General features: G+C 32.5%; 1 protein-coding gene across 5 annotated transcripts in view; it reads left to right on the top strand.

Annotated features, from left to right (window-relative positions):
• Positions 1–2,703: 2,703 nt before the first annotated feature.
• LOC142323132 (regulator of nonsense transcripts 2-like) overlaps positions 2,704–15,796 on the top strand; it is a 115,000-nt gene continuing 101,907 nt past the window's right edge. For 3 of the 5 annotated variants that reach the window (XM_075362374.1, XM_075362373.1, XM_075362369.1), the window contains exons 1-3: positions 2,704–3,138; positions 11,752–11,926; positions 15,248–15,406. In XM_075362374.1, coding sequence (XP_075218489.1) covers positions 11,828–11,926; positions 15,248–15,406 — 258 coding nt within the window. In that variant the 5' untranslated portion in view covers positions 2,704–3,138; positions 11,752–11,827. Of the gene's footprint in view, positions 3,139–3,301; positions 3,445–11,751; positions 11,927–15,247; positions 15,407–15,796 lie in introns of those variants that run through there. The other 2 variants (XM_075362370.1, XM_075362372.1) reach the window with 2 other exon arrangements.

Raw genomic sequence — 15,796 nt, 5'->3', positions numbered from 1 at the left:
CGCTTCCCGTGGCAGCCATTTTCTCTACTGTCGACGCCTAGCAAGCAAATGGTTTACTAACTGCCTAGTATATGTGGAAAAAACTATTTGAAGTACTCTTTCATGCAGTACTTGTTTTATTCTTGAGTGAAATAGTTTTTTGTTAATGAATTTTCGAAACTCCGAAGAACATTATGAAACGCCCTGTATTTGGGAAGAAAAGTTTCACAATGCTTCAGTGTTTGTTAATTTAGGAGCTACAGGGTGTAGATTCATGAGGTGATGGAGCCTGAAACTGTTGGCACAGTTATCCTTTTTCTTATGTTAAGAGATTTTTTGGGGGGGAAAAAATAGCAGTTTGAATATCCTTATATTTTAATTTGTGTTAATTGTGGGAGGTAAGGGCTTTGGGTCCTTTGGTGAGCATGAAAGCATAAGTTTCCCTTTTCATGTGTGATTTTTATTTTTTTTAAAATAGAACTCATTTTAAAAAAGAAAAATTGAGTATCACAGTAGTTGAATTTTTGATAATTTATGGGGCTGGAGAGCAAATGACAGCTTCCTTCTCCAACATGGTATTTTATTTTTTTCTGAATGTAGAATGTACTTTGAGAAAGAAAATTTCACATCAGAGCATTTCATTTTATTATGGCAGTTCAAAGGCTTTTAAACTCTAATGGTAGTACACATCTGGACCTATTGAAATGAGCTTTCATTTTTGTGGATGTGTGAAGAATGTTTTTCTCACAATTAGATTCTATTTTCAATGTATATATTATTAACACAGTTATTATTATAGAGAGTTCCATAATTAATATGTAGCTTATGGAAAGAAAACTTTTAAAACAGTATGGACATTTTATCATATTGGTTTAGCAGTTCTTGAGATTACCTGGAAAAATGAAGAAGCAAACTCAGGACCTATGTAATATTACAGATGTAGGAATTTGCTTCAAAAAACAATTTGTAAAGAGAGAGGTTTATCAACAGTCTCCAGTTTTTTGTGTATGGTGAAGTAGGTGAAATTAATGGACTTTTTTGATATGATTAAAAATTCTCTGTAAGATGGCAAGCAGTGCATTTGATTTATGTTTAATTTATTATTCTTTTAAAAAATAAAGCATGCTGTCTTTGTACATGCTCAATGTAGACAATATATTAAATATGCTGAAGATATATATTGTATATCAGAGAGTTAAACTAGCATTGTGGTAACTTGACAAGCGCTCTCAGACTAGAGATTGTGTGATTCTATAGTTCCAACCATCCTGGAAACTTTTTATTTACTGTAGTAAATAGTTTCAGATATAAACATAGATTGTCCTGGATTATTTACAACAAATTTAATAATAACTGTTGCATGATACTGGTTAATTATATTGACTGTTTGGAATATGTTACCATAAAAAGCACTAGATTAATGCATATATTGCCACTCTTTGAGAAATTATCTTGAGCATAAAAAATACCTGGAAAATTTATTAGCCAATAAAACATGATGAAAACTGGATAAAGATACCAGTTTGCTGTTAGAGAAAGAGAATGATAACAAGACTGGGCATTCTGGTCCTCAAACCAATCTTAGAAGGCAGGTTTAAGAAGAACAAAGCAGTTGTACATCTGGAGAAGGCATTTGATAATATAGAACAGGAAGGTGTATAAAAAATTAAATAACAGAGAAAAAATAGATATTTACTTGAATAATATATCAGTGAGTAGAAAATGAATAAAAGCAAGCTCTGCGTCAGAAAGGTATGGTGGCAAAACATAATCTACTCTGTTGCTTTTCACCTTTTAATTGAAGTACAAACTTGAATTAACAGTGGTGTAACAGACAGAAGTAAGAAAATAAAGATGTTCAGATTTGCTGATGGCATTGCTCTATTGACAAGAGAAAAAGCGAGTTACAAGAAATACTGAATAACTGATTTATTGCTGGGGGAAAATTTCACTCTAAAAGTAAATAATAGATTAAAGATGATGAAATATGACAAAAGGGGAAACAATGAAGAATAAATAAATATTTAGGTAGAATAACGTAATACTTGAGACTGCAAAATTTGTGTAACTTTGAAGAGCTTTTATGCAAAATGTCTGCTTGTAACAAAGAAATTCTTTAAATATAAATATGGAATGTAGTGTGTTATGCTTGTGAAATATGGGTAATGGAAAAACAAATATGAAGAGAATGGCAGCCTTTTAAACATAGTGTTGCATGACGATGTTAAAAGTTAGATGGGTTGATAAAATTCGTCAGGAAGAATTTTAAGACAAATAGGAGAGGAGAGAAATTTTATGGTAAAATCTTGCCATACCGGTACATTTTTTTTTTTTTTTTTTAAGCGTACTAGGTTGGCGAATCGTATGTGTTAAGGCATCCATATTTATTTAATTTCGTAATAAAGAGTGATAACTGTTGAGGAAGACAAAAATCGTAAACACTATCAACTGATGATAGCTATGCAATAAATATACTAGCATTAACAAATTTTCATAGAACGAAAAGTTGTCGAAAATAGCGTAAATCCAGCCTAACGACAGCTATAAAAAGAAGAGTAACTATACAACAAAATTATAAGTTAATTCCAAAAAATAAAATAAATTAATTTTAAAGTTTAAAACTTAAATATACATTGTGTTTTAGGAAGTGAATAAACTAGTGAAAAAAATTTCTCTTTGGTTTTAAGAAACCTACAGAAAATACATATTCTCTTTGCATTTCACATTGGTTCTTGCTTGGCGTTAAATATTTTGTACGAGTTATCTAAATCGTATTCGGTTGAAGTTTGTACGTTTCTGTTGTTTGTTCTCAGATGTTTTGTGAAGTTATTGCTTGATTCGTACACTTTGGAGGATTTATGTTTTTTCTTGGGTTTTTTTTTTAAGTTTGTATCTTGAAATACATTTAGCCTATTATTTATTTATGACACTGACGGTGATTATTTATAACGGACAAGTTTTTGACTGTTAATCTGTATCAATTTATACAATTAGGTTAGTGACGTAAAAGTGTTCCTATGTGTAGTGTAGTACACTGTTTAATTACTGCAATCATTACGTTGCTATTGAATTGCAGTGGCTAGTATGTTGTTAATCTTTCAGCTGACTGGCAGCAGCATTTCCTTTGTTTATACTTGTAAAGCTGCTAAATGATCACAGGTATTAACGTTCAAAAATATACTTGATGAACTACATATAAGTAATTAACTATTTTGTTTCATTTTTTCATCATTATTGATTGTTTATAAAGTTTAAAAGAACTGTTTTGCATATTTTTTATTTTAGTTTTTAATTTCTTTTCCAAAACTGCCTATACGCTCTTTTGAACCACTTATTTCAGTAGCTGTTAAGTTCAAACAAGTGGTTGGTGAACATTTTCTCATCTGTTTGTTGAGTAAACTGGCTCTTTGTGATGAACGATGCGCTACCTGAATGCCAGGTATCAACGATGGCTGCTTTAAAGTGGTAACATTTAGTGCATTTTGAAATAATTTATTTGATGTTTGTTCATTTGTTGGCAATATTTTACTAAGTTATCCTGTTTACCCTTAAAATATTTTTCACTGCAGTAGTGTAGAGTATAGCACATATAATATTTTATAAACGGTGGCTTGGTTTTGAATACTATTTGTGTACTGCCACCATATCATCATATAATCTTTGTAATAAGTTCTTAAGTATTAATAACTGGAAATAGGATTTTAAAATTATGAAGCTACTGTAGACGAACTAGGTGCTTGGTTAATAAAAAATCCCTACAATGTATATTTATTTTTGACCATAAAGCAGGTTGTAAAGGATACTGGGAACAAGCAGTGAATGAGGATTATTTGTAATAAGCAATAAGATATCTTTAAAAGTGTATTAATTACTCTTAAATTATCGGTATGACTTACTCTTAATTATTTCCTATAAATTAATTTACCGTTTTTTTGATAAGTTGTTTTCACTGTCAGATTACCAGTATGAACAGTGTAGCAGAAGATTAAAAGATCAGTGTGCGTGTGTGTTTGTGTGCACACAAACACAAAGAGTGAGAGAGAATTGTAACTTATTCTAATTGGGAGTTCTGATGAAATGTTAAATTCAAATTATACGATTGTTTAAAACAGTTTATTGCAAATGGTTCATTAGATTTATATTTTCATTAAATTACATTTAAATATTCATTGAAAAATAATCAATTTGTTGATATTTAATGATAATAACCATACTTAATTTTATTCCTAAAATGTTAAATGTAGTTTGTTAAACAGTGTGATAAAATTATTTATAAATTACGAGTGATGCACTTACCTGTTACATGGTCATTTTTGTTCAAAAAAGGTATTGGAGTAATTCTGAGTAATTACTTGATAGACTTAAATTTTTTCATATTTTTAATATACCATAGTAAATATGCTTAATATCAGAAAAAATACAGCATCTAAATGTCAGAAAGCAGATGTGGATAGTGGGTAATCCATTCTGTGGAGAGAGGTTAGAGTTAAAGTTAGTTTTGTGGGGAGGAATTGTGGAGACCCTAACCTAACCTAACCTAAAAGTTATCAAATGAATTTAGAGTCGGCCGTTGAAGATGACTGACGACTGACAGCACTCATCATAAGGTGATTTTCCACCATAACATGACCAATAGCACAGAATATGGTAATGTAGTCTCGTGTCATTTTTTTTTTTTGAGGGTGAAAAACACTTTCATATTATCATCACCTGGTATAACATTTTTTTTATTAAAAAATAAAAGAAAAAACTAGTCTAAAACTTACAACTAATGTCACAGCTAAAAACTAAAATTTAACTAATAATAAACAGAATTTAATAAAGTGCAAGAAGGGTGTAAAGGGTGCCTTCTCGGATAACAGAAAGACAAAAAACAATAATTAACATAAAAACTAAAATATTAGAGTGAAATAAAACTTAAAACTAAAATCACTAAAAATTTACAACTACAGAACTAAAATACTAACATAAAAACTATAATTAAAATAAAAACTAAAACTAGGTTAAAAACTAAATTATTAAAAGTGAAATAAAACTTAAAACTAATATCACTAAAAAATGTATAACTAATATTACAGTGGGAAACTTAAGATGAAATTTAAAACTTAATAAAAATAAATAAATAAAATGTAAATAAAACATTAATAAAGTCCTAGAGGGGTGTAAAAGGTCCCTTCTCAGATACCGAATAAAAAAGTCAAAATTAAAACAATTTAATGAAAAGAAAAATAAACAGATTAAAATAATTCTTAATCATGAGAAAAAAAAAACATATATTACAATCTTAAATTTTGTGTAATTTGTTAACACTTATAAAAATAGCAACACAGTCTAAACCTTCCGTATTATTGCCAAAAATTTGACGAATGTTTCTCTATAATTTAAATTTACAACGCAATGCCGCATAACATATGCAGTCCACAAGCATGTGACGCACAGTCAAGCGGCAGTTGCATCGTATGCATAGTGGTGCGTGTTGTGCTGACATAAGGTACTCATGTGTGACTGGTATGTCCTAACCGCAATCGACAGAGGACCACTCCTCACAATGAGTTTTTCTGCATGAGGAGGAGTCCCATGACAACACAGAATCTTTAATGTGCCAGAGTTTATTATCAATGGTAGCCGTCCAGTAAACTCGCCACTTTGCTTGAAGAGACTGTTTTATACAATTAATAAAGTCAGAAGCACAACACTAGTGGTGAAAGGAGGTCCTGGAATTTCCACTTGGCTAGGAATCCAACAGAAACTCACTTGTGTGTTGCGATGGTTCAACTCAGCGTTTGCAATACAGATTTCAGTGACCAAAGGATGTCTAGAGTAAAAATCTTCTAAAACTTGGAGTGCACTACATGAGTTGCTACAAATAAGGATATTTCGGTACTCAGGGTTAATGATATTCATAGCCTTATTTATAGCATACAGTTCAGCAGTAAACACATGTAATATCAGGTAGACCAAACATATAAGTTCTATCATTGACAAATAATGCGCAACCAATGGTATCGTTTTGTTTCGATCCATTAGTGTATACTACTGTGTCTGGGTTTATCTTGAAGAGAATTTAGTGAAACATTTGCTGAAAGATAGTAGGTGGTGTTGATCCTTTATTGTATATCGTCAAGTCAAACGTAAAATTTATAAGGTGGATTCTCTGTGGAGGATATGAGCACAGATATGTTAGAAAAATAGAGGGTGTGTTGACATTTGTAAGGTGCAGTAGTCGTCGAGTACGAACACCTACAAGTGCAGTACAACATGGATGGTTCTCATATCTTTGTAAATTAGGACTCCCAAAGACTGAGTCAAAATCCGTATGATTTGGCTGTCCTTTGAGATGGGCAAAATAAGATGACAAAAGCTGGTCCCGTCTATCCCAAAGTGTTGATGGCTCACCACACTTAAGTAAGCTTGCGACAGGGCTTGATCTCAGTGCACTTATGGCAAAGCGTAGGAAAGCATGATGTACAGCATCCAGCATTTTAAGCACGGTATGATGAGCTGAAGAGTAAATGACACAACCATAATCTAAATGGGAACGAACTAAGGAATAATAAAAACATATCATACATGATGGATTGGCTCCCCAATTGGTGTTGCTAACGACTTGCAATATATCTAAAAGTTTGGAACATTTTGTTTTTAGTTCTTTGATATGTTTGACCCAAGTAAGGTGGCTATCAAAAAATAAACCTAAAAACTTGCAGAATGGAAGGGTTCTGCAGCCAAGAAAAACGACACATTTTGTTTTATCAGGTGAAAACGTGTAGCTGGTAACCCTGGACCAAGCTTTAAGGCGAGATATAATGTTCTGTAGTAGTCTCTCTGCTGTGGGTGTTGAAAAGGACACAATGTATGTAGCAAAATCTTCAACAAATAAAGAACATAAGACAGGTTGCTGCACACATTTCATAATACTGTTAATGGCTATAGAAAATAAGGTGGCACTTAATACACTACCTTGAGGCACTCCATTCTCCAAGATGATGGTACCTGAGAGAGAATCTTCCACATGAACACGAAACATTCGGTGATTTAAGAAACCCTGGATAAAAACAAGCATATTGCCCTTGATTCCCCATTCTTTGAGGGTGTTTAGAATGCATCACCAGGCCGTGACATACGTCTTTTTGACATCAAAGAAGATAACGATGAGGCACTGGCAAAGTAGGAAAACATTTTGTATGGCTGTTTTCTGATGACACTAAATGGTCAATAGAAGATTGTTGTTGTCGGAAACCACAGTCTTCTGGAGATAAATGGCCATGTCTCTCCAAGTACCTTGTAAGCCTGTGATTCACCATTCTCTCCATTACTTTGCGTAAAACGCTTGTCAAGGAGATAGGAGATAGGGTTGCTTGAGGCATTTCTTTGTAATTACCAGGTTTTAGTACTGGTATGACAATAGCTTCTGACCAGCCAAATGGGAAGACTTGTTCGTAGAATAAACCATTGTAAATGTTCAAAAATGTGTTAGCGCTGAATTAGGAAGTTGTGAAAGCATACAGAGGTGAATGTTGTCAGGTCCAGGGGAAGTGTCATGTGAGTTTTTAAGTGCGTGTGACAACTCATTGAATATGAATGGGGCTTTTAATTCGCCAACCGAATCACCAGTGTTTAATGATAATCCCGTCTGAATCTTGTACCTCTGAAAATCGTTTTTGTATGATGAAATGAGAGACGCCGAGCAGAAAGGTTTTGCTAAGGTATTTGCCACTGCAGAAGATAATGAAAGTTGTTCTCCTTCATGAATAAGACCGAGAATAGATTGTTTTGGTGATCTGCAAATTGTATGGATCTTTTTCCACACAGTAGACGTGAGATAGTGTTCACACATTTCATCCATGACTTCCTGTTAGCATCCAAGAATAATCGACGGCGTACTGCTCTAGTCCTGCGGTATAAATTTAGATGTTCAGTTTCAGGCCTGCGGTTAAATTTGCGTAGTCGCTGCCGTCGATTGCTAATAGTGTTTTGGCAATCATTGTTCTACTATGGAACAGAAGGACGTTAGGATTACCCGATGTTTGTGGGATATATCTGTTAGAATTTTCAAGTATCATGGACGTAAAAGAGGAAAAAGTTGATCAAGGATGTCTGCACCATCGTCATACTGTGATTGGAAGGCTGTATGGTATCTGTTCCAATCCACCTTTTCAACAATCCATTTCTGTGGCCATTTTTTCACCTCATGGTCGACACCGAAAGCAATAATAATTGGCCTGTGATCACTGCCGTGAAAGTCTTCACAAACAGACCAGTTAAGATGAGGGAGTAAACTTGGTGAGCATACGGAGAGGTCAATGTTGGACAATGTATCAGATGATAAAGACATGAATGTGTGTGACCCATCATTCAGTAGACAAAAGCACAAGTCTTGTTTCACTCTATTTATTATATTTCCTTGAGATGAGCAGAAAGATGAGCCCCAGGAAATATGGTGGGCATTGAAGTCTCCTACTATTATCGATGGTGATGTTATTTGCATGAGATTGAGATTTCTAGAGCACTGAACTCAGACTTAAGTGAGAGATACAAATTGCAAATATGCAGTTTGAAGGGGTATAGAGACCTTCACTGCAATAGCAGGAATAAGGGTGGCTAGTGGAATACCTATAGCTAACACCTCATTCTTAATGAATATAGCAATTCCACCACTCTCTCTACTGTCTACTAGACAGTCGTATCCCTCACAGAAATAGCCTCTGGGTGTTATTGGATCTTGTTGTAGAAGGTGTGTTAACCATATGATTAGTGGTTCATGTGCTTGCATCAATACTCTAATATCTTTAATGCGGGACCGAAGACCTCTATCATTCCACTGAAAAATGTTCATGACTAAAGGTAGATATAGATGTATAATTGCAAATATGAAAAAAGTTAGTTGTAGGTGATCTGGATTTTCTTTTTTGTACTTTTTATTTTAAAGAACTCTGATATTCTGGGGTCAGGCGGTTCCTCAACCATATCCTCCAATAAATGAGGTGATGGAGGAGGAGATTTTGAAGGATGGGATGTTGTAGATGACATCCCAGAGGCGATGGTTGTGAGGGCTCCCTTAATAGGGAGCTTATTAAATTGCTTACTGCCAACTGTGTTTACTCCTGCTCGTATAGGTAAAACTTTGGGGACTAGAACTTTCAGAGGGATCCCTCTGTTGGTTTCACTTAACTGCAGCTAACGACTTTCTGTTCGTTCTAGTCAGCTCACAAATAGTGGCTGTAAGTGAAGCAACTTGGTCAGATAACATTTGAACAAATTTTTTTAGCTCATTGCAGGATCCGCACTGCTGATTACCTACATCTGTAGGAACTTGTTTTGATGTAGCAGTGACAAAAGATACATCTGGTTTAACCAGGTCCTGTGAGTTAATTGTCTTTTTATAGTTTCTGCTCGGTAGAGATTCTGAGAATTGTTTATTCTTCTTTAAAAGTTGGGCAATCTCGGTCGTACCCGAACCAACAGGTAACCCACTTTAATCTTCTCTGGTGGAACAGGGATATTGACTGTCAGTATAAGAGACGATGTCAGTTCTTCCATTCCGCTCTGCCATTTAATTATATGCTTCTCTCTCTGTTATGTTATATTTCTGTTTAAATATAAATTAGGTCAAGTTTCCTATAACATGAGTTTTAAGTATTGCCAACTTCATAATTTATCTGTAACTTCTCGGCACTCAAGTCTAACCTTTACTCTGACTGTAACCCTAACCTCTCCACAGAATGGATTACAATCTGAACAGGTATTGATAACTCACAAAACTGATTACTAATTGATTAGAGTCCCAATAACATGGTGTGGACTTTGACCTTGCATGGGTCACCTGCTGTGCAAACCTGCTTTCTGACATTTAAATCCTGTGTTTCCCTGATGCTAAGCATACCTCTATGGTATATTAAAGTATGAATTAAATTTTAAGTTGGTCAAGTAATTGCTCAGAATAACCCATATGAGTGCTAAAATTAGTAGTACCTTCACTAAAGTTACCATAGTTTTTATCATTCTAAAGTATTATGATTCATTTCCTGCAGTATGACATGCAACCCCACCGGGTTGGTCTATTGGTCTTCCCAAATCAGCTGATTTGGAAGTCGAGAGTTACAGCATTCAAGTCCTAGTAAAGCTAGTTATTTTTACACGAATTTGAATACTAGATCGTGGATACCGGTGTTCTTTGGTGGTTGGGTTTCAATTAACCACACATCTCAGGAATGGTCGAACTGAGAATGTACAAGACTACACTTCATTTACACTCATACATATCATCCTCATTCATCCTCTGAAGAATTATCTAAATGGTAGTTACCGGAGGCGAAACAGGAAAAAGAAAAAAGTATGACATGCAACTACGTTGAAGAATGTACTGCTCACTAGTTCTGAAATGTCCTTTGGAAGCAAAATTTCCATGTTATTTAAAAGTTTGAGGTTATATTTTTTTTTATTGTTGTACTACTATATATTATTATAAGAAAATGTTTTATACAGTAGTAGCATACATAAAATGATGGTAATTACATTTAAGAAAATTTCATCATTAATGTAAAAAAGAGCGGAAAAACATAAACTAGCAGTGTAAGTGTATGAAGTCCCATAATTTTTATTAAAACAAAAACTTAGCATGCAGTAATAATGATAGTGTAATTTATTTGTGTTGAAATTGTATATTTCAATTTTTGTCAAATTTTATTTTAGTCAATATTTTGTTTAAGCTTACATAATATAATTTTTTTGTTACGATATTTACAAAAACTCTCCAAACATATAGTTAACTATTTGAAAATACTGCATGAAAAAATATTAAATATTTGATGTGTACGTTTTTTATCATTTTAATTTTGCTTGTACAAACATGTTTGGATGATAATTATTAAAAAATAATTTATTTTTAACACATTGCAGTATTTATGAACATAGTAACTAAAATTTCAACAAAATAATCATATTTTGTTAAAAGTGGAAGTCTATTCGCTCAAGGTCTCCTATACTAGTCAGTTTTTTTCATGCTTTTTGAATGATAGATTAAATGTTACGAGTTAAGTAATAGTAGTGGGTGATAAATCAGATAGTAACGAAACCGTCTGTAGCACTCACTACGGGCAAGGAGCGACATATGGGGAATAGACTTCATAATACAAGACAGATCACGAGTGGTTAGACAACTCTACAGTAAGTTTTAGACAAACGTGTCTTGCATTCTTTTAATTTTTGTTTTAAAACAAATTTTTTATATACTATTAATATTTAAAAAATAAATTAAACAAATTTTACACTTATCTGAACTTTTTTCTCTTATATTGTAATATTCTCCTACTGAGTTGTATTATATGTATATGTTGCATTGTTCTACAACATTCGGGGTGAGTTAATTATTGTTTTACCCAGTCTCCCCAGTCTTACAAATATGATGTATGTAAATCACCTTAGGTACAATAGGCACAAGTTAGCACTGCTATCTCTAAGAGTAAGTATATGCTTTACACTGCCAGACTCCTCTCCTGGGTGATTTTAGCGCAGTAGTTATATCCTGCAGCTTGAGTTGAAGTTATTAGGAGTTTGTATTTTAAGTCAGGAAGATGTATTTATAGGATGTAGTCAAAATGGTTTTTGATTTAAACTTTGTAGTTTTAATGTGTGAATTTAAAACTTAAAGTATTAATTTGTGTGCTTGTGTATTAGTGCATGAACTTTTATTGTTTCTTAGGTTAGGTTTTATAAATTTATCTACTATTATATACAAATTATGAATTATTTGACTATCTTCTTTTTTTGTAGGAAACACTTCATAATGCATAAATACCAATTTTTCCACATTGTTTAAAACATTTATTTTATATTTGATCTGTTTGAAATGGAGGACATTATTATTGAAAATCAGATTGTTAATATTATAGATCAAGTACCAAATGAAAATATAGAAAATGATACTAATAAAAAGGAAGAAGAAAAGGTATGAGTGTATTTTTGTGTGTGTCTGTTTGCTGTTAACTATATTTTTTCTGTTATTCACATGTATTTTATATTTATTGAATTCACGTTTCTTCTGATTAATTAATTGGCAGAAAAAAATTAATAGAGTAGTTGAAAAAACAGTATAGTTATGAAGTACTGTGGTAAAAGGCCTTAATAATTTTATCAAACATGGCTCATTGGTATGATTATATAATTAATTATTAAAAAACCCACTTAACAACAATTCTTTTATATATATGTTCAAGCGCTTTCAGAATAAAATCCCATCATCAGGAACTTAAAAAAATGTATGTTATAATCTTAATAATATTAAAAATTCTTCGTCATGTAAATTTGTTTATGTAATATAATGAAGCGTACGAATATTTCCACCATTATTCATAACGGTGGAGACATTCATAATGACAGGACGTTAAGTCGACATAAATTTAAACATTTGATGACCACTATTATATTATATTATGTTACATAAACAAATTTACATGATGAAGAAGTTTTAGTTTTATTAAGATTATAACATATATTTTTTAAGTTGCTAATGATGGAATTTTTATCTGAAAGTGCTTGAACGTATATATAAAAGAATTGTTGGTAATGGGTTTTTTAATTATTAAAAGGCTTTAACTTCACAGCTGCACTCCAACAAACAAATGGTGTAGCATGAAAGAGAGGATTCTAGAGTTTCACTTAATTGCCACCAGATATCACTTTGTGATGTGCTCTCTTCAGACTGGATTAGGATGGCAATCTTGCAACAGAAAGCATTTCCCACTTGAACAATTATGAGTCTGAGATAATTGTGCAGCATGATTTTCATCAGTAATAACCTGGTACTGCACCTCTTACTGCTTAGAACATTTGATGTTGGCACTAACAATTTCAAGTAACAGGATGTTTGTGTAAGGAAAAACCCACAGGTCATCCCAGTGTGTTGGACGAAGACTTAAGGCACGTCTGAAGAGTTTTGTATGCAGTATGCAGCCCAGGAATGTCCACTTGTTATTTCAGTCAACAGGTAGCCATTCCTCACTTAACAGTCTGGCACGTTTTGCAGTGATGTTTGTTACTCAAACTGAACAGGATTCAGTCGGTACAAGCTCTCTCCAGAGGTAATAACAATGATATGTGGGGTTTTGTGAATTCATCCTCAGCAAAAATGAATAAGAGGGAGTCTAAAAGTCATCGTTGCCATTTCCTGAAAAAAGGTTTACAGTTCTTACTTTTTTAAGGAAAACTGTGTTGTGAGAATCTCATTTCTAGAAATTTTGCAGGACTGGCTTTTCCTGTAGTTACAACCAAATTTTGACGAATTCATTTTCCAGCAGCACTACTGCATTTGCATCTGTAAGTTTTAGTATTTCTTAACAATGAGCTTTCACAATGATGGATCAGCTGTGCGGAGCGTACTGATTTGTCATTTTACCACTGGCCACTAAAATCGGCTATCTCATTGTCTGTGATTTTTTTTTGTGGGGGTTTGTGAAAGACTCTGTTTATGTGCCCCTCATCCAGCAAAGATGGACAAACTGCCAAACCACATAACAATAGCAGTTGCTGCAGTAACACCAGTCATGATCGCTCAAATGTGAGAAGAGGTTACTATTGTATACATGAATGCCATGCCTCAAGAATTCATATTAAGCTTTTGTGAAACTTGTAAGTAAAACTTCATATTCAGAATGCATTTTACAGTGCATTGCAAGCTCTTATGTTCATTCATTTAAAAAGTAAGGCCTTTTGAAATTGGATGAATTTGTGTGATACACGCTGTATAAAAAAATGTATATCTTAAAATTTTTATTCTTTATTATAAAAAAACAAGATATTAATTATTTTGATTTGTACTAAATACATTAATGTTTTATTATAATACATTTTGTAAATAATTAATGAAACACTTGATTTTACAGTTATACCATTAGTTTTAATGAAGTTTATTTATGTTGAGATGGAATTTTCCAACAATCATTTTTTATTTTATTGGTGTGTGCATATTGGTTATAATTAAATGAGAAAAAATTTAATTAATGTACAGAAAAATTAACATATTTAAACAAAGAGAAGTAGAAATGATTTCAACATGTGTATTGGATTTGATTGTACTGGTATCATTTTACTATTTCAGTGTAGAATTTGTTAGCTTCAAATTCTGTCTGTTTTAATTCTTTAAGGGTGATACTCAAATCAGATTTAGGTAGGTGAATTTACACTTGTGAATTGCCTTCTCTTTTTCTCCTGCATTTGACATAGGCATTAGATTCATTGAAAACTTTGAATGAATTGCTTTGAAAACTAAATGCATGTGTACATATGGTTAATGAATTGAACGTTCAATTAGTACATAGATAGCAGATTTCAGGTCTTCACAGAAATGTAAAATTACTAAAGTAAAATAGCAGTTTAAGTGGAAGACATTTAATCTTTCTTTTTTTTTATTAGAAATCAATTGATAAAATTTTTTGATAAAGAAAGTGTAATATGGAAAAATAAGTATTGATTGTTTATAATGTTTTTGTTGTAAATATATAAACAGGGTGTCCTAGCTAAAGGTATCCAAAAGTAATGGCCTAAAGTTAGAAAACCAGTTGTCATAATCTCTTATATGTACTCTCAATCAACAGGATATATCACCATTATTTGTTCTGTGTACTCTCAGTGTTAGTGGAATACACATGTGCAGGCAAGCCGACTTACAGTGCAGTGATTGTAAGTAGTAGTCAGTCAAGATGTGGACCCCACAACAGAAGATTCATTGCGTGGTTTGGTTAGCGGAGTTTCAATCAGTTACATATGAACTGAATGGAATATCGATCTTCCTACATCCAAGTATATTCATCAGTGGGATACAACTTTAAGTGTGACTGGAAGCTTGGTTTCTACATACTGAAAATCATCCAAAAGTGTCAGTGACGGGACTGTGGGTTGTGTACATGATGCATTCAGTGCCAGTGGAAAGTCAATTAGGTGGGCTAGTTAAGAACTGCAAATTCCTCGTTAATAACATTATTCATAAGCAGCTCCGTTCTTGAGCATAAAAGTTACAACTCCATCACATTAAACCAAATGATAATATACCTTGTATGTTAATGATAAAATACCCTAGTCCCCATTATAAAACAAGTTTCAAACATACCCACACCTAAATCTTAAGTAGTTTTTTATTACTACTTAAAAATAGCAATAGTCTTACATTGATAATTTCCCTTTATAAACAAACCGGGGAATATCAGTTTTTTATGCTGTAAAGTTTAATTAGGATATTAAAATTATTTTTATATTTGTGTACATAATGTTACAGGAAATTTTATTAATTTATATAAATGAAGCGAATGAAAGGTACAGAGTCAAAAATGAATTGCGTCAAAATAACCAAAATGCAGTTAAACCGAGTGATGCTGTTACAGGCAAACAACTTGACTCTAGCCTTAAAAAAAACACTGCTTTTGTTAGAAAACTGGTCAGTAAATATAGTTTATTATTTCATTTGTTTAACATTAAGAAATGTATAGATGCAAGTGTGATTTTTGTTGTTACTTATTACTTATGTTTTTATTTTTCACCTGACTTGCAAAGTAGTTTCACCGTAAGTTAGTATTGGTTACTAACTGATGGCTTTAGGAGTTTTGCTTTTTCTATAAACTGTATTTATTGAATACAGTGTTCAAAAAATCAGTAAAAAAATACAGTATTACTGTTTATATGTGGTAGATCTATTTTTATTTATACTGATTTATAGTGTTAATGTGAAAACTGAAATTTAAATACATTATTTATAATTAAAACTTGTTATTAAATGTAATTAACATGTTCATGATTGTGGTATTTTTCATACTGGCTTCACTGAATT

The sequence above is a fragment of the Lycorma delicatula genome, chromosome 4 (genome assembly GCF_047948215.1).
Source record: "Lycorma delicatula isolate Av1 chromosome 4, ASM4794821v1, whole genome shotgun sequence".
Classification (NCBI taxonomy): Eukaryota; Metazoa; Arthropoda; class Insecta; order Hemiptera; family Fulgoridae; genus Lycorma; species Lycorma delicatula.
Note: the sequence above shows the minus strand (reverse complement) of the source record. Positions and strands in the feature narration are given on the sequence as shown.